This window comes from Exophiala bonariae (assembly GCF_035927105.1).
Source record: "Exophiala bonariae strain CCFEE 5792 chromosome Unknown scaffold_6, whole genome shotgun sequence".
Lineage (NCBI taxonomy): Eukaryota > Fungi > Ascomycota > Eurotiomycetes > Chaetothyriales > Herpotrichiellaceae > Exophiala > Exophiala bonariae.
In genome coordinates this window covers 1,181,232-1,199,334 of record NW_027042481.1, presented here as the reverse complement: position 1 = coordinate 1,199,334, position 18,103 = coordinate 1,181,232, and the positions used below count along the sequence as shown (strand labels likewise).

At 48.9% G+C, this 18,103-nt stretch overlaps 6 protein-coding genes across 6 annotated transcripts; 4 read left to right on the top strand and 2 right to left on the bottom strand.

Moving 5' to 3' along the window:
* Positions 1–1,169: 1,169 nt before the first annotated feature.
* Positions 1,170–2,416, top strand: LTR84_011892 (uncharacterized protein; the record flags this gene model as incomplete). The annotated part of the gene is made up of 2 exons (XM_064855420.1): positions 1,170–1,216; positions 1,345–2,416. 2 exons carry the CDS (start codon positions 1,170–1,172, stop codon positions 2,414–2,416), a joined length of 1,119 nt encoding a protein of 372 aa, XP_064709009.1.
* A 1,788-nt stretch (positions 2,417–4,204) lies between these two features.
* Positions 4,205–5,697, bottom strand: LTR84_011891 (uncharacterized protein; the record flags this gene model as incomplete). The annotated part of the gene is made up of 2 exons (XM_064855419.1): positions 4,205–4,879; positions 4,936–5,697. 2 exons carry the CDS (start codon positions 5,695–5,697, stop codon positions 4,205–4,207), a joined length of 1,437 nt encoding a protein of 478 aa, XP_064709008.1.
* Positions 5,698–6,609: 912 nt separating this feature from the next.
* On the bottom strand, positions 6,610–7,047 carry LTR84_011890 (uncharacterized protein; the record flags this gene model as incomplete). The annotated part of the gene is made up of 1 exon (XM_064855418.1): positions 6,610–7,047. The coding sequence occupies one exon, from the start codon at positions 7,045–7,047 to the stop codon at positions 6,610–6,612; it is 438 nt and encodes a 145-aa protein (XP_064709007.1).
* Positions 7,048–8,417: 1,370 nt separating this feature from the next.
* On the top strand, positions 8,418–11,259 carry CHS2 (chitin synthase I; the record flags this gene model as incomplete). Its single annotated transcript, XM_064855417.1, has 3 exons — positions 8,418–8,436; positions 8,496–11,191; positions 11,245–11,259. The coding sequence occupies 3 exons, from the start codon at positions 8,418–8,420 to the stop codon at positions 11,257–11,259; spliced, it is 2,730 nt and encodes a 909-aa protein (XP_064709006.1).
* A 2,454-nt stretch (positions 11,260–13,713) lies between these two features.
* Positions 13,714–15,657, top strand: LTR84_011888 (uncharacterized protein; the record flags this gene model as incomplete). Its single annotated transcript, XM_064855416.1, has 3 exons — positions 13,714–13,719; positions 13,877–15,141; positions 15,192–15,657. The coding sequence occupies 3 exons, from the start codon at positions 13,714–13,716 to the stop codon at positions 15,655–15,657; spliced, it is 1,737 nt and encodes a 578-aa protein (XP_064709005.1).
* Positions 15,658–16,940: 1,283 nt separating this feature from the next.
* LTR84_011887 (uncharacterized protein) lies at positions 16,941–17,819 on the top strand (the record flags this gene model as incomplete). Its single annotated transcript, XM_064855415.1, has 1 exon — positions 16,941–17,819. One exon carries the CDS (start codon positions 16,941–16,943, stop codon positions 17,817–17,819), a length of 879 nt encoding a protein of 292 aa, XP_064709004.1.
* Between the last annotated feature and the right edge of the window lie 284 nt (positions 17,820–18,103).

Here is an 18,103-nt window from a genome sequence, read left to right as displayed (position 1 = left end):
TGGTGCTTAGTTTAAGAAATACTTTCTTCATATGGCGCTCTGGTCCGCCGAATGTTGTCGAAAAGCTACCTACTTCCGCTCGCTTCCCCTTCCCAAGCCACTTTTACAAGCCAATGAAAGTAAGGTAGTATAGTTTCCTACACTGACTTCAAGGGCGCTGATTTCTGGAGAAATCAGTGTACGGCTAGAACACCGTATGAAATCTGCAATTGAGAACCAAAAGGCTTCACCATCCTATCTCAATATCCGGCGATACCCCACCAAATTTCATGAGGCTGAGCAAGGCTGTTTATTGAGACTGAAACCAGACGTGCTATCAAGTCTTAAGAGCTCAGTACCGATTCCACGTATTTAAAATTTACGACTGTCCTCTGTCAACATGATGTCAATGCGAGAGACAATCAAACTCGCACGCAACAGTAATGTCAAATTCTTCCATCTCTGTCCACTTCCTCTTCTTCGTGAGCGCTTGCTCCCCGTCGTACTCATTCTTCTGAATCACTCTCCTCGTTACTCAGTCCACGATAGTGTTAAGTAGCTAGCTACTCCTGTTCCCACCACTTCTCACAGCACGAACCATGGATTTTAGAGCAGATAGAAGAGCCTAACTTCAAGACATCAATCTTGTGCAACCTCAGAATACATACTTAGGTGGTAACTTCCTCGAAACAGAGCAAAGCTTGATAAATAAAGAGGTGCCACTGTAACCACTTCAAGACCACCGACCGACTTTCCTACAGGGTCCTCGACGAGGTAGCCCTAACTAATTAGCAATGCAATGCAACGCATGACTAAACATCCACAGCCTCGTGAGGGGGTTGAGGGCCGGGAGAGTCTTTATCCCCCCACCGCGAGGCTGCCACACAATTCAGAGCGGGGCCGATTCGGGCTTAGAAATACTTTAAGTAGATGCACGGAAGTATAATGACGGTCGTGGGAAAACTCTAAGTTATGCTGGATTAAGAATATAGTATATAAGAGGCCATTGATTCCCTCATGGAGATGGGGTTTTCCTTCGACTCTCCCCCGTACAAACGATTTTGAGGGTCGATTTCGCAATATCTTCGTAGACTGAAATTCTCCTGTACGACAGAGGCTGAACGAGGAACTGCACTGGCTTTCAGGTTCTTTTAAGAAAGACCGAGAAGTATCACACGATTGTCAGGACCATGGCTCCGATCAAGGTCGGGTTTATTGGGGCATCGGCCGGTTCAGGGTAAGCATTCAAACTGGGGACGTTCCAGTGCCACAAGGTCCATTCTGTCCTCATGCTGCACAACATCATGCTTTCACTCGATAGATCCCGCTCCACCATTTGCGCAAATTGCAACATATGCTTACCAGCCTCTTTGTCAGGTCATGGGCGGCCAAGGCCCACATCCCATATCTCGTGCAGACACCCAACTACACCATCACCGCCATGCAGAACAGCAGCCAAGCATCGGCAGAAAGGGCCATTCAGGACCATAAAATCCCAGGCGAAATTGCTACGTATGGAGATCCGGAATCCCTCGCCGCAGATCCCAATGTCGACTTGGTGGCAGTGTCGGTCAAAGTGCCTTTGCATTCCAGACTGCTCCGCCCAGCACTGGAGGCGGGAAAAGACGTCTTCGTCGAGTGGCCCCTGGCTGCCAATCTCAAGGAGGCCGAGGAGCTGACTGCGCTCGCCAAGAGCAAGAGTGTCAAGACCATCGTCGGTCTACAGGCTCGCCAGGACTCGAGCATCCGCAAGGCGCGGGAGATGGTGCAGAGTGGCGAGCTAGGCCAAATCATCAGCACGACGATGAAAGGCGCCGGAGGAATTTTTAATGCGTCTCTCGGCACGAGTTATGAATACCTTCTCCCAATCGAGAATGGTGCAAATATGGTGACGATCCCGGCTGGACACGCCATAGATGCTCTCTGCTATGTGGTCGGCGAGTTCCGAGATCTGCAGGCAACATTGGCGAATAACATACCAAAGATCCAGATCGTTGACGGTGAGGGAAATATTTTGAGGACGGTCGACAAAACCAGTCATGATTGGATGAGTGTGAGTGGGAACCTGGTGAACGGAGGCGTGGCCAATGTCGTGTATGAAGGAGGGAGCTCCCTGACGGGGAAGAGCTTCTGCTGGGAGATCGTCGGTACCAAAGGTGCTCTCGTCCTGGAAGGTCCTCATGGACATGTGCAGATGTTTCACCCGACATTGAAGATTGTGAGAGCGGGAGACAAGGAGGCGAAGCTCGAGGAAATCAAGGTGGAAATTTCGTCCAAGCCGATGGACTTCACCTTTAATACTGGCAAGGCATGGGATGCTTTTGTCGGTCAAGGAGATGGAAGTTGGACCACCTTTGAGGACGCCGTGGTCAGACACAAGATGATCGATGCCATTTACCGTAGTAATGAGAGTGGGAGGCGAGAGAGTTACATCTGAGGGTGCTTCGTCGACATCCATAGTTTTGTCCTTTTTTCCTCCTGCGCTCTTCAATGTGATCATTGTCCTCATGGTGAAGGTTTTTGACACCATTTTGATCATCAAAATCGTATGAGGCCATCTCTTGTCGAGGGCATGGAGATCACTTTTTTGTTCTCGGAGGCTTCAGTCTTGTAATCTTTGCAGAGCAAAGTCTATCATGATCCGTGCGACTGAGTCCAGTTGAAGAGGTGGATTCTGTAGATGTACTCGAGTTCGATGATAAGTTTGTCAAATTTGGTCTCTGTGCGTTCTGTGTCGTAACTTGTGTCTTTGCTTTGCCTATCGTATTTGTGAAGTCTGATTTTGCGAGATTCTCTTGAAGGCTATTAATGAATAGCAAAGTTGCTTGTTGGTGGGTTAGCTCCGTGGATTCAGCATTGGAAGCCATGTTGGGAAATCGGAGAGAGCAAGATTCATGCAGCGATATATAGGTTTTGTTGTTGGTAAAAGGCTCAATCATCAGGGAATATTGGCCACATCATTTGGCATTGGCGAGGAATGTAGCACTAAGGTAGCCTGAAGCGCGCCAATGTCTTTTTAAGAATATCTTCAGAGTACAAGACAGCAAGATTGAAGACCTCCAATATGTCGGATAGGCCAGCTCACGTGGGAGAAGACAAAAGGAGAGAATAAGAAGGGGACGAACTCACCACCAACTTACAAAGCAGGAAACTGGCCACGACCGTACGACGCCCCCACAGTAATCAGTGGATGTCTATTTCAAGAGAAAACATCTGGCCAATCCCGGTGGAATCAGATTGGGTAAAGCTTACGGAAAGATGATCGACACATGGATCATATCCGTACTCATACACCGCTCACTTCGACCCGCGCAGGAGACCATGGTGTTTGACTTGAGGGGTGGTTGCATTGCCAATTAACTGCGGACATTGGAAGACCGGATGAGATGGACGGAAGCATTAGACACACGCAGAGCGACGTAAGCTTGCATTGTGTCGAAATGTGTAGAAGGTTAAGCTGCCCGTGGTAGGATTTTATGCATAGGTGGTTCCATTAGAAATCTCCAGATTCGCCTATCCGTAATATTTTCCGGTGTCCAACAATGGTCTGATTGGCAGAGAAAAGGTCTAGACTGGTCCATTGAAAAGATCGGCAGCAACGTGCCGGATAGTACGAGTACGAGTACTTGATAGTCTGAGTCCAAGACAATCCAAAAGCTGTGACTTGCTTTCAAGTTTATGTCAAGCAACAGCCAGTTTGGGCAGGTAGGTTGAGGGATTGAACTGGTCTATCCGGTCAGCAGTAATGATGAAATTCTCTTTTGCATTGATTAGATGGAAGCCAGTTGGGAAAAGAGTGATATGGGAGTACTCAGCGCCCTTGAAATTGAGGTCGCTACGTTAACGACGTACACACAGGCACCCACAGGCCAGTGGAGTTTCCACTTACGTAGGTGGACATCTGATGGGACCCGTCTCGGAGACATTAGCCGAATGTTCCACTTGGTAGGACATGTTCAAACGGTGGTTAGGATTTGTTGCAGATTCTCATCAAGGGTAATTTAGGATCCTAGAGGCTGATATCCAGACTCCAGAAAGATAGCTTCCTCTTCGTGATGCCCCGGCACGGAAGATCTCGTACGGAAGCCGGATATATTTGGTTGTTGACACTGGCACAACAGGTAGTTTTTGAACAGCTCCGTGCAACTGGTTCTAACCAAGACACACATCACAATCCGTTAAGTCGGTGGATATCTATATTTTATCTGAACAGAAGATATGGGGTTTAATCTACATCGTCGGCACTTGTCGTGGTTGTCGCAGCCACTGGCGGCAATGCTGTCGTAGCTGGCTGTACCTTCTCATTAATTCCCTCTCCAGGTGGCGGAGGGTAGAAATTGATTTTCCCATCTGGCGAGATCATGTTCGTACGGTCATAGTAGGTCCTCGCTCGGATATGCTTGTCGAGTTTCCAATAGTTCTCGTTTAACGCCCTGGCGATTGAGTTCCGCTCTTCTTTAAGTTTGTCCGCTTCGGGACCAGTGCCTTTGGCAGTCCATTCGTACGTCTTTTTCTGGTAATTCTGTACCTCAATATTTCGTTCTTGTTCGAGGGCTTTGCGTGGAGCTTCTTCTTTCATTGCGTCGTTTTCACCAGGAACGGGCTCTGCGTAGTGATACTCCCAGTCTTCAACGCCTCCTAATTCTTTTATGATTTGGGATTTGGGAATAAATGCCTCCAAATCTTCCACACTTGAGGTAAAATGTACCTTGGCGGCCACAACTGGGTCGAGCCAACCTCGAATTATCTTCCATATGCCTTGAAAGAGCCATGGCGCCTTGTGTACCAGCACTGCGCCCAAGGACTCGGGGTAGTTGGCTTCGAAAATCTTGATCATAAACTTGACCGGGGTGTAATCCATGTTTGCCATTGTGAAGTGAGTCATGTCGAATACTATGCACTATGGGAAAGTCAGTGACCGGGAAAGAAGGGATTTGAATGCAATTGGTAACTTACAGCAGTCTCAACCGGAGGCCTCAGTGCCAATCTGGCCGTTTCAATGACATAGACCGTATAACGTTCCAAACTTCGCTCGGACTGTTCTCCACCTCTGTGCAACCGACATCGAACGAAGCACAATGGACGGCCTTCCTTGTCGGTCCCGTGCAGAAAACTCTTGCCCAGCCTCAACTGGGTTAGAAAGTCCTCACCCTCTTTTTTGACAGCCGGATCGCTCGATTTGGAATCTTCCAGAGCGCCTCCCTCACCTTTCAAAACTACATCATCGTCTACGTGCTGTTCTTGACTTCTCCATCTCATGGTGGAAACCAGCATGACCAAGGCCTTGTCAACGTCCCATTTCCGCGCCCGGAGAAACCTCAACAACAGGCCATCGGGGTGATCAGCCTTGACCATGCCCCAGAACGCAGCGCGTAACGATTCGGGGCTTTGAGTGGCCAAGATTTCTTGATATTCCTTGACTTGGCCGTATTTATCGTCGGCATCTGCATGTGCGCTTGGGTCCTTGTTGGGAGTGACTGCGCCGTTGCTAGAATCTTTATCTTCATGTTTTCTGAACAGACCTAACCGCTTTTTGGGCTTCTTCTTGTCTTTGGTCTCAACTTCGGAACTCGCATCTTCAGTCAGAGGGGTGTCTGTTCCGCTAACATGGTAGGGATTTTCCACGCCAAAGACCTTCAGCACGGCATTCCAAAATTCGCGCAACTTGGCTTCTTGTTCCGGCGATAGATTTCCCACGTGTCCTGGAGGGATAGGCATATCTGTGTAGAAGGGATCGGTGGTATTGTTTGTGGACTTGGGGAGGCGGATCTGAGGGGTGGGCTGAGAGGTGTCGTGTGCCTCAGATGGATTGTTGCGCACAAATTGATTAATGATCAATGCACTGCCACATGCTAGGGCGAAGAATAGTAGGTATGAAGATGTCGAGGCTTGTAAGGGTTGGTATGTGGCGACTGATTTCCTAGGTGAAAATGGAGTGTGACTATGATGATATCTTTGAAAAAGTCGAGGTGAGGGTGGGGATGTTCGGTGCAATGGTTGGAAGCGAAGGGCGAAGGAGGGGAGGTGTTTGGGAGAAGAGAGTGGTGTTGGATATTTGAGTAGAACCTCAAGCGGACGGCGACAAGTGCAGGGTCGCATGTATAATGATGTATGAATGGTCCCAAGTCGGTATGTATGAGACGAATGCAATGTCAGCGATGAAAAGGATCTGTATGCGAGATGTGTTGTGTCGGGCCGCCTAACGAGAAGCCGAAGACTCCGTGCGGTGCCAGCCTGAGTGGGCAGCTCAGCTCAGCAAAGTCGGAGATTGGGTTTCTGGAGTCGATGTGGCTGGATGCCGCAGCCTGTTCAAGGAATATGTCATCATGGCATTATGTCAGTCAGTAGTAGTTCCCTGGGTACCTCGTACTTGGCGGGGGCAGAGGAAGAGGTGGGAGTGATATCCGGATTATGTTCTGTGTCGGAAATATGCAGTTACCGATGAACAAACTAAGGTATATAGAAGGCACTTCTTTCAATACAGGGAAAAAAGTTATCCCGATAATGATATTCCGTCTCTTCGTGGTCTAAGTCTCTAAGTCGTGCAGTCCATGGTATTTGAATTAGCAGAATCAGATACCCAGCGCCCTTTGCTATGACATAATCTAAACACTCTCCTCAATTGTCTATTCATTCATCCTTGTTCACAACTTGTCGCAAAAAGTTGTTTGAGAAACGGGTGACTTGCTCATAGACAGTATCAAATCCGTTGTTGGCCCCGTAATAAGGATCGCCGACTTGTTCAGGCTTCTTACTACCAGCAAACTCACCAAAGAGCATCAGTTGAGCTTTGCTCTTCTGTCCTCTGCCTTCCACCTTTCGTTGCACTCTCTGTAGGTCCCTCAAATTCTGCTGATCCATGGCGAATATGTAATCAAACTCATCAAAGTCCTCTCCCCGTACCTGTCGAGCACCATGGTCATAATCGGTGATATTGTGCTTCCGCAGTATGGCCATGGTTCGGTCATCAGGAGGATCAAGAGTATGATATGCCCCTGTGCCCGCCGAGTCCACCTGACCAATTCTGGAGTTGGATTTGGTCAGTGAACGAAAAACACCTTCTGCCATGGTAGACCGACCTGCAACCTTGATTAGTTGACGCGTGTACCATATATCGGCCAGGAATTCGTACAGATGTTGCCTAGACAAACGAAGAGAACTGATATTTTGTCTTTGGAGTCTGCCATAGTGGGGTTGACGAGGGGCGCAGTGACTCGGTTATGGAGTGGATTGCGTGGCTGATGGAGAGAGACTTGGACAGTGTACAAGGATTACTGGTTTGCTGATACTTGGTGTGTGTTAATTTCCAAGGCTGGTGGACTCTCGGAAGGTGGTGATGGTTGTCCAAGTCGATTCAAGAAAAATCAATCAAGGGTCAAGACACCAAAACGGTGGATGCTAAGAGATCCTTGATTGGGAGATCTTGGTCGGATAACGATAAAGAATCAATGTCTGGGTCCGGGGTAAAAAGCTGAAACACTGTGGCAGTCCAAATTCAACTCGCACCGCCACACTCAACTTTTACGATGAGAAGTCAAGAGAGCGAAGACACGTGCCCGGGTTGACCGAGTCGCATCAATCTTTGACGAAGAACTCCTCGATGCTTTTTTCGCTCTTCAGTCGCAATTACAAAAATCCTTGCCCTCATCTTACGCCGTCCTGCAGATCCGATGGCAAAAGTGTGTTTCGAAATAGAACTGCTGCGCGTCAGACTCTCAGGCGTGGTGCATCAAGGCTTAGGCCTCGAGGGCGCCAATGAGTAGCCTAGACAGGGGATACCTAGGTAGTTACCTAGGTACCTAGGCGTCATGCTAATTCTCCTAGTGCCCAGTTATACCTTCCAGGCATCTGGCCAAGAAAATTAGTGAGTCCACTAAGTGAACGTTAGGCTGAACGTGCCCTGTGGCTGCCCGGGTGGGTGCCCTGTATTGCCGCAGTGACGCCCCTCGAGCCACCTAATCAAATACCTGGAAACTAATGTTCATGGGGAAAGCTGACCAGGTTCGCCAGGGGATCGAAACACGAAGCAGTACGAGTACTCCGTAGACACAGTCTGAACAGAGCATTATTGCACTTTCAGCTTTACGAGTACTCGATATCCTAAATCCATTACCCTCCCATCCCATTCCTCCTCGTCGTCATCTGTGGTGCTTGTCTTCTATTCCAAGTACCAAGTACTCCGCACAGGTTTCTAATACCACCAAGACTGTTGACTCCCCTGTCCTGAAATCCGCCTCGAACCCCCCAAAAACAGTCGCAGGTAAACAGTCGACTCCACACGTCCGCGATCATCATCACTGCAGTCGCTTTATTATTATCTTCCTCTTGCGCGGCCTAAAGTGTGATATCCATATTCATTCGACACCCATACCAAACACTCCTCATACACATTCCATCCTTCCGCGAACGGACCACCCTCCAGCCTGGTCGCAATAGCCATGGCTTACGACCGACTCGGTATACTCTTCTCTCCTAACCACAATCCCTTCGATACCCTACTGACACTCCTCGTTTAGGGAGTCCTAATAGGGACGGCCTCCAATACGATTCCAGGTCTCCCTCGCCTGGACGGCCCCTACAGCCCTATATCCACCCAGGAGATTCATTTACCAGACAACAGCCACTTCACTTGGAGATGCCCATGGCATCCAGTGACCGATTAGCCATGCAACCCACCTACTCGGTCGAGAATATCAACACTTCTCATGGTCACAATGCTGCATATGAACAACAATCACCCCATGCCGCGAGGAATGACTACATAGTATCGCCCGAAGACCATCATGACAACTACTACACTCAACCATACGACCCCAGACCCCAAGGCGATTACGCTCTCGATCCCTATCCCACCCCAGACCAGGGTTACCGAAACGACAATGATCAAGTCCCCATACTCCAGCCTGACAGTGCCTATGGTCCTGACCCTCACTCTCAACCCGGAATGGGTGAGTATGATGGTTACCATGACGATCGACCGACCCCGTCTCCCGCTCCTATACGCAGGTGGAAAACTGTTAGAGAAGTTGAACTGTTCGATGGAAACTTGGTCCTTGATTGCCCGGTCCCACCTACAATACTGAACAATCTTCCCAATGGCAAACCTCTGGAGAGAAATGAATTTACCCACATGAGATATTCTGCGGCCACCTGTGACCCCAAAGACTTCTACGAAGATCGCTTCACCTTACGCCAACGTCTCTTTGCAAAACCTCGACAGACCGAGCTGTTCATCGTCGTCACCATGTATAACGAGGACGAGTTTCTATTTACGCGAACGATGATGGGCGTTTTCAAAAACATTGAGTACATGTGTAATCGACCAAATAGCAAGACTTGGGACAAAGAAGCCTGGAAGAAAATAGTGGTGTGTATCGTCAGTGACGGCCGTGCCAAAATCAATGAACGAACCAAAGCTGTTCTGGCTGGTCTCGGTGTATATCAAGACGGCATTGCAAAGCAACAAGTCAATGGCGAGGATGTCACTGCGCATATCTACGAATACACAACGCACGTTGGCTTAGACTTGAAGGGCACTCAAGTTCATCTGAAACCAAGAGGCGCCACACCAGTCCAATTACTCTTCTGTCTGAAGGAGAAAAATCAGAAGAAGATCAACTCCCATAGATGGTTTTTCCAGGCTTTTGGCCGTGTACTCGACCCCAACATCTGTGTCCTGCTCGATGCCGGAACAAAACCAGGCAAAGACTCCATCTACCAACTCTGGAAAGCTTTCGATCTCGAACCTATGTGTGGTGGTGCTTGTGGCGAAATCAAGGTCATGTTGGACCACGGTAAGAAGCTTTACAACCCACTAGTGGCCACCCAGAACTTCGAATACAAAATGTCCAATATCCTCGACAAGCCTCTCGAATCGGCTTTTGGTTTCATTTCGGTCTTGCCGGGCGCCTTCTCTGCCTATCGGTATATCGCTCTGCAAAACGACAAGAACGGTGATGGCCCTCTTGACAAATATTTCAAGGGTGAAACTATGCATGCTGATGCTGGAGTCTTCACCGCAAATATGTATCTCGCAGAAGATCGTATTCTATGTTTCGAGCTTGTCAGTAAACGCAATTGTCGATGGATTCTGCAATACGTCAAATCTGCAACTGGAGAAACCGACGTTCCCGATGGCATTGCAGAATTCGTCCTTCAGCGAAGACGTTGGCTCAACGGTTCTTTCTTCGCTGCTGTGTATGCTGTGGTTCATGTCTATCAACTCTGGCGAAGTGACCACAGTGCGATTCGGAAATTCATGTTCCTGATTGAGTTCATTTATCAGACCATCAACATGCTTTTCGCTTGGTTCGCCATTGGTAATTTCTTCTTGGTCTTCCGCCTCCTGACGGGCTCACTCGGTACCGCAGATACGCTTGGTTCGGCCGGAAACATCCTAGGTATCATCTTCGAATTTGTCTATCTTGGGACACTGCTCTACTGTTTTATCCTATCGCTTGGCAACCGACCCCAAGGCTCTAAGAAATCCTACCTGATGATGGTGATCTTCTGGTCAATTTTGATGGTCTGGCTCACATTCGCGTCCATCTTTCTGACTGTCAAAGCCATTCAGAAAGAAGTTAGTGAACCCAACTTTTCATTCTCCACCATTTTCAACAACAGCACGTTCTTCGGCCTAATTGTCTCGCTGGCAAGTACATATGTCTTGTGGTTTGTGGCAAGCTTTTTGTTCTTCGACCCCTGGCATATGTTCACTTGCTTCATACAATACATCGTCCTTACTCCGACTTATATCAATGTTTTGAACATCTATGCCTTTTGCAACACCCATGATATCACATGGGGAACCAAAGGAGATGATAAGGCTGAAAAACTACAGAGCGTCACTATAAAACCTGGTGGCAAGGTGGAAGTCATGATTCCACAAGACGATGGTGATCTCAACGCACAATATGAAGCGGAATTGAAAAAGTTTGCAACAAAAGCACCCAAAGAGGTCAGGGTTTTAACTGCAGCTGACAAACAGGAAGACTATTATAAGTCGTTTCGAAGTAATGTGGTGACCGTCTGGATGTTGACCAATTTTATTTTGGTTGCTGCTGTTTTAAATATCGCTGGCTTCCAAAGAATCAATCCGGAGGATTCTAATTCGCAGAACTCAACCATCTATCTGACTATCATTCTGTGGTCTGTTGCTGGGTTGTCACTCTTCAGATTCCTCGGAGCTTGTTGGTTCTTGATCGTGAGAATGGTAAGTCAACAATATCTTCGACTCCCTGATACAAAGTTTACTGACATTACTAGTTCCGTGGTGTATGATGAAAGTGCCAAGAATTTCTTCTGGACGTATAACGAGTACACGAGCGCTTTTCTACCGGGAGCGATAAAGATGCATACGTCTGGCGTTTCTGGCGTCCATAATTCTTCATCGAGATCACCACCAGGGTTGTCATGGATTGGCTGGCTTTGGCGTATTTTGGATTCGGATCGATACCCATGATTTATACCGCCAACAAGACGAGGGAGATGAGTGCATTGGAAAGTTGTCGCTTGTCCGAGTGGAAATGTGTATTTGAGACTTCCGTCGCCCGGCCCCAACATGTATAGAACAAAATAACAATAATCAAGGTCGCCGAAGTCAACATGTACACGCTGTTCCACAACATCCGCTTGAGTGTTTACTTCTTTACTGCCAAACCGCCTTGATAGTAAGACAGTCAACTACAAAGTGGTATCTATAACCTACTAAAGGTCTTATCTCCACCCACCCACCCACCATACCATCACAGCTTCGAGTAAACGCAAAGTGCAATGCCCGTACAAACAAACGTCATCCCAATCCACGTATCCCTCGTAATCAACTTCCCCTCCGCGAACCACTCACCCAAGACGGTAAACAGGAATGCCAACGAATTCGTAATCGGCACCGTCAGCGACAACTCTACCACCACACAAAACGCACACTCGGTCAGCCAACATTCAGCCACCAAAACAAAAACACCCTACCCCTCCTGGAGCGAAGGAGAGGAAATCGAGAACAGAGAAGAGAAAGAAAACTCACCGGCCTGCCCGACCAGCAGGAAAAACCAGATACTGCCGGTGAGGTTGAGCAGCAGCGGGACGGCGTAGGCCGGCGAGCGCAACAGGCCCAGCACCGTGTAGAATGCCTTGGCGACGAAGCGGCCGAGCCACGAACGCGACGGGTCCGTGATCGAGGCGTGTGTCGGTGCCGTGTAGTTCACGGCGGCTTTGCGGATGAAGGGCGTCGTGAAGCCCCAGCAGATCCCGACCAGCAGGAACGAGACGATGTAGTTTAAGGGTGAGGGTGTCGGCGTGCTGGGCGTGGGTGGGTTGGTCGGGTCGATCGGTCTTGGTGTTGGGGTTGACATCTTTCGAAAACCAATAGAGTCGATTGGAGGAGGAGTGATGGAAGTGAGAGTTCAGGTTCAGGGGAACAAGGCTGGGGGTTCTTGATGGTTGAAGCTTCGGGGTGATGTCGATGCCAAGACGATGGCTCACGTGATATCGGGACAGGCACGTGATCCCAGCATGAATGCGAAGTTATGCAGTAAGAATTATGCACACTCGCCGTCGATATGGGGCCTGGTGCCTCGAAACTATTCAGGGCGCTCGATAAGGCGCCTACTATCGAAATGTCACGTTGGTCGGACGAATAGCGCTTGATTGTATGGCCGAGATCACTGCAAGATCGAATATGCTAATTGCTGACTTTGCAGGGTGAATACCTATCACCATCTTTGTCCTCCAGGTAAGCATCTCTAAACTTAATTTGCAATCATTCCCTTACTGTGGAGTAACTTTATACAGAGTTGCGTCCTACGGGCAATTAAATATATATATTGTACATGATATATTATCTATTCAATCACGTTTTATCTGCGTACCGTGGCCGTCGGGAAAGCTCGACAGAGACTTTTATTAATAAGACACGCCCAGAAAGAAAATCGCCCCCACAATTATGGGCTGGCTCTTTGGCCTTCTTATCTGCAAGCCTGTGAACCGCGTTTAAGGCCTCCCAACTGTTACTGACTGGCATCCCCGGGCTGCTGTTCGGCAACACGATGGCATTCGGGGCTCGGATTTGGCACCCTTCCATGCCCTCATGCCGGAATTGATCCTAGCTCCATGAAAGCCATCCAGCTAGGGGACTAGGTGGATGTCGAGGGCTGAGGCAGTGAGGACACCCTCAACTCCTTCCAGGCGGCCAGCTTGCGGGGACCAAGAGTGACTTTTTGCCCCAGGTCGACTTGGGAAGCCTTTAACTGACGAAAGAGTTTATTCTCGATGCTCACTACTTGCTGATCGCTGTGCACCTCTCTTAGAATCGCAATTGCTGGTTGAACTTGCATGAAGCCCGACCCTGGTTCCCGTTTGGAATCTTCTGGCCTTGTCCTGGATCTGCAGCGCATATCAATTAGTCAATCATTCGATCGGCAGCGCTCTTCCAAATCCCATCCATTGCACTGCACGTTTCGAACGCCATTGTGGCACGCGGCAACGTTTTAATTCTTTACCACTAATTTATCAATTCTCGGTGGAAGACCTGTTCTTTGTTCAATCTTGATGGATTGACATATGGTCTCAATCTTCTTTGTTGATTTTCTCGATGGTCTCCACTGAATGGTATATGCCAGTGGAGGATGATGCACTGGTCCAGCTTCAATTCGGTAGAGTGCCCTCATTTGCTCTAACCACAACCGCTCCACCCAGATTGAAACGGCATGCCCCTAAAGTTCGAAGTGGGTGTGTAACATGCAAGTATGTTTCGATCCATTCGCATAAGACTTGACTTGATTACTGACGCGATCGTCTGCTTTGCAAAAGAGCTCGCCGGGTGAAATGTGACGAGACCAAACCGAATTGTAAGAGGTGCACATCGACTGGCAGGCGCTGTGATGGCTACAATTTACCGAAGCCTTTACTTTTCGAGATCGGTCAGGACAAAGATGAGCGATGGAGCTTTCACTATTACCGAGATCGCACGGCCTCTCAGATCAACAGTGTTGCAGACCAGGCGTTCTGGAATCGATTAGTCATTCAGGTTGGCTACTCACGAGACATAGTCAGGCACGCGTTGGTCGCAATAGGATCTTATCACGAAGGTGTCGACCATCTAGATGAAGGCCGACGGTCCGATAAACATAAATTCGCATTACAACAATATAACAAGTCGATCAACGGTATACTGAAATCATCGGCAGACTCCGATATCGAGGAGATCCTTTTGTCTGTCATCCTCTTCACATTCTTCGAGAACGTACGCGGAGAGTGGGCTTCTGCCCTGGCTCATCTCCAAGCTGGACTGAAGATTTATTCCAATTGGAAAGCGGCTCATCCAGCCCACCTTCCACCGACCGAGGTATCGACCAGAGTCGATACAAATATTGCGCCTGTACTCACACAATTACAGCTTTTTGTGACAAGTCTTTTGCAAATGATTCCCGCGAAGAAAAGTCGTTACTCAACATATATGCCCGACCGGTTTGATGACCTCCGAACTGCTCGTTATTATTTCCACGAAGTACTTCATGCAGTATGTGCGAAGTTGCAATCCAACCATGACGAATTTCAGTGGCCCAAATCTGATGAGGCCACCCTGGACCACGGAAGAAGACTGTTATATCGATGGTACGACATTTGGCAGGAATTCCTCACAAGCGCACAGCGTACTTGTTCGTGTTTCACTCCCAGTTCAACCGCACATTTCGAACTCGGGATGTATCACATGCAGATGCAATATTGGATCGCGATCATCAGGCTGGAATGCAAACCATTCCGAGAAGAGACGTCATTCGATGCCCACAATGACAAATTCCAAATCATCCTCGATATTGGGAGTAAATTTTGCGACCTATACATGGACAGGACTTTGACGGACACGGCCAAGGGATGTGTTGGCTTCGAGCCACACTACATTCCGGTCATCGGTATGACAACTCTACGATGTCGTGATCCGGTTATCCGGAGAGAAGCTATTGCTCTGATCAGGAGATGGCAAAGACCGGAAGCGAAATGTGAGACTCATGCAATTGCCGATGTCTCTGAAGAAATCATGCTTCTTGAAGAGGCAAGTGCCGGGGTTTCAAACCCAAGCGCCCATGAAATTCCCAATGACGCACGCTTTCATCTCCTTGGTTGCAATCCATTTCGATGGAATGAAGCAACACAGAAATTCGAATTGTAAGTTCTCAACCCTGAAAGACAGATCTCCTTGACTGACCTTTACTCAGAGTATACGCCATAGAGGAATGCGATCTAATCAAGTTCCGTCTCATCCGGTCTGGAATCGATCCAGCAGAGCAAGAAATCGAAATTCATTGGCTCGACCGCCGCAAGCAACCAGACTCCAAACCACTACACGAGCTGCCACTCCCTCACGACGTGACCGGATTTTTCCCACAGACGATCGATGGACCAGCGATGAATTCCAAGCTGTGGTCGACTTTAGGGGGCAAGAAAGTGGCAATGTTCCTTGAGCGCGCCAGCATTTCCCACATCTGTCAGTGCCAGAATTGCGCCTCGCAGAACGAGCTGTTGACCACCCCTGAACCTCGAGTTGTGCCCGTTGCTGCGACTGTTGACGGCGTGGATCAACCCACCACACTCGGGGAACCTTCATACATAACGCCAAATGCGCAGTATATTCCGCTTGCATCGCCCAAGGCCGAGTCTGCTCGCTTTGCGTACGTGACTTGATGGTGATATGGTGCCAGTGTCATGTGTGCGGCGAGAATAAGAGCTCACTACTCATCCTGGGACAACCCACTGCCTTTGCCATCGAGAGTCAAGTTGCCATTGAGACGGTATCCCAGCACTATCGACCAGAACAATTGTCCGAGGGTGCCGCATCGCAGATAATTTCCTGGTGTTGGGCCTTCCAATGAGGAATATGTCTAAAATGACGTTACCATGTCAGACTCCCACGAAGCACCAAGGGAGACAAAAAGTACGAGTAAATGATCAACACGAGCGACGAGCCGATGGTATGTTACCATTAGGTGGGCAGGTCGCTTGTTCGAAACGGAGCGAAGAAAATGATATACTTCTCGAGCATGACAGAGATTCGACAGCCAGGAATGTTCGTGAGCTCTTCTGAAGCTCCTCTACCGCGAGAAACGAGCCCGAAAACGCAGTATTTGTTTCCGAGTTTGAAGTAAATCATTGGTGAGAGACATGAGACAATGGCAAGATAAATGATGGGTTTATGAAGGTAGTGATATCCAACGGTATGGAAACGTGGCAGAGCTATGCGCCTGGAAGTTCTGTGCCCGTCATGTAATTTGTAACAATAGCAAAATTATCTGTATCGAGGACGCCTTGATGTCTCAAGGCGCACACAAAAAGATATCCTGAATCCCGTTGACCTGTGACCGACACGTGATATCACGTGTGTCTGTGTATGTAAGTCATCGCTTATTCCGCCAATTACAGAGCACGAACCTCGGAGCGCAGGTTGTCTGTAGCTCGACCAACACTGACCACCACCAAGAACTCACGTCTTCCTCTCAGACCGCACGCTGCGAGTCACAAGTAATACTGCATTTCTCTCTCCTGACCACAGCATCATCAATCGTGGCTGAATGCAATTTGCCTATGATCAGCAACGATGATGCGGTGCGCGACTAACAACATCGTTATGTCGTCCCAGCCACATGAATTTTGCTCACCCGTGGGAGTCGCGAGTTTCGCAACGACGAGGCTGGGAAATTGGACCATCCAAACAAATCACAGGACCATGGCTGTGCCTAATCTGCATGTAGGCCTCGATCAAATCATAAGGTAGGGGCACACTTGTTCGTGACACTGCTTCTGTCCCTTCTCTTTGTTCTGTCTTATGAGCTTTACATCACCATCTTAATCTACAAGCAACCAAATCGAACTCACCTCTGACGACGTTCTCCTCTTGATCACTACAACCGGACAATACGAACCATCTGAGCATACAGACCTATATACATATACATATACACAGACACAAAATGCCTACAATCCTCACGGCCCAAGGCTGGGTGAAGGTTGCCGAATCTCCCACGAAACGACGAACTGTCGCCATCGATCCAGCAGAAAACCTCAAAGGTCCCCTCGCATACTTCAGCTGCAAACGCACACCTCCCAAAGTCTTCCCAGGCGTACTGCATCTACCGACTGGTGGGAAAGGAACAGGCGCAGTCAAAGGGCCAAGAGAAGCATTTCCATACGATCTCAATGCCAGCCCGGAGAAATTGCGTGCCCAAGGCCGACTGAAGCACAACAGCCAGATCGATAAAGTCAAGATTGGCGGCAAGAACCGAACGGTCTCAGCACCCATGCCAGTAATGCATATGGACGACTGCGACGACGCACACGCATACTACAGCGACGAGGACGGCGCAGCGGAAGCTGGAGCCGTTGTGCCTCCTCCAAGAAGCTCACGACGCAGAGAATCTCCTGTCCGATCATCTTCACCATCACCCTCATCCGCAGCCATAGCGGCAGCAAGAGCCGCAACAAACAATCCCCGTTCCAGCCGACACACGGACGATGATTCAAAGCCTCACAGCAGACACCACCACCATAAATCCCGCCATCATCATCACCACGACGACGCGTCTAGCGTCTCCTCCCGCTCGACGGCGTCCTCGACCTCTTCCTATCACTCACATCACTCCCACGAGCGTGCGAGACCTGTCCAGGCCGCCCCGCAGCCGATCATCATGTATGCCACTGCGCCGCCGCCCATGCCGAGCTCGTATTATAATAACCCATATGATTCAGGCCCGAGGCATGCACATGCACGTGCGCCGCCGAGCACTGGCGGCAGCAGTGCTAGGAGCATGAGTTATAGTTGGTATAACGCTACCACGCCGCTAAATCTGTGAACATTGGATTTAGTTTGGGTTGGACTTGAAAGATTTGCCCTTCACACTCGCGCGTATGCTCGTATAGGCTGTTGAAATTTCATTTATGTTATCGTTGGTATCAGGAAGTGTTGCGATTCTGCTATATATGTATGTCTATTTGTTCCACAGATTGAGCGGACTTTAGCTGGACAGCAGCAACTGGCTTGTTGAGCGAGGCATCTAGGTAGTTACTGTTCGTAATTTCACACAGGGAAATTTTCAACATCATGATATATTCATCATTCTCCTTTCCATCGATTCAA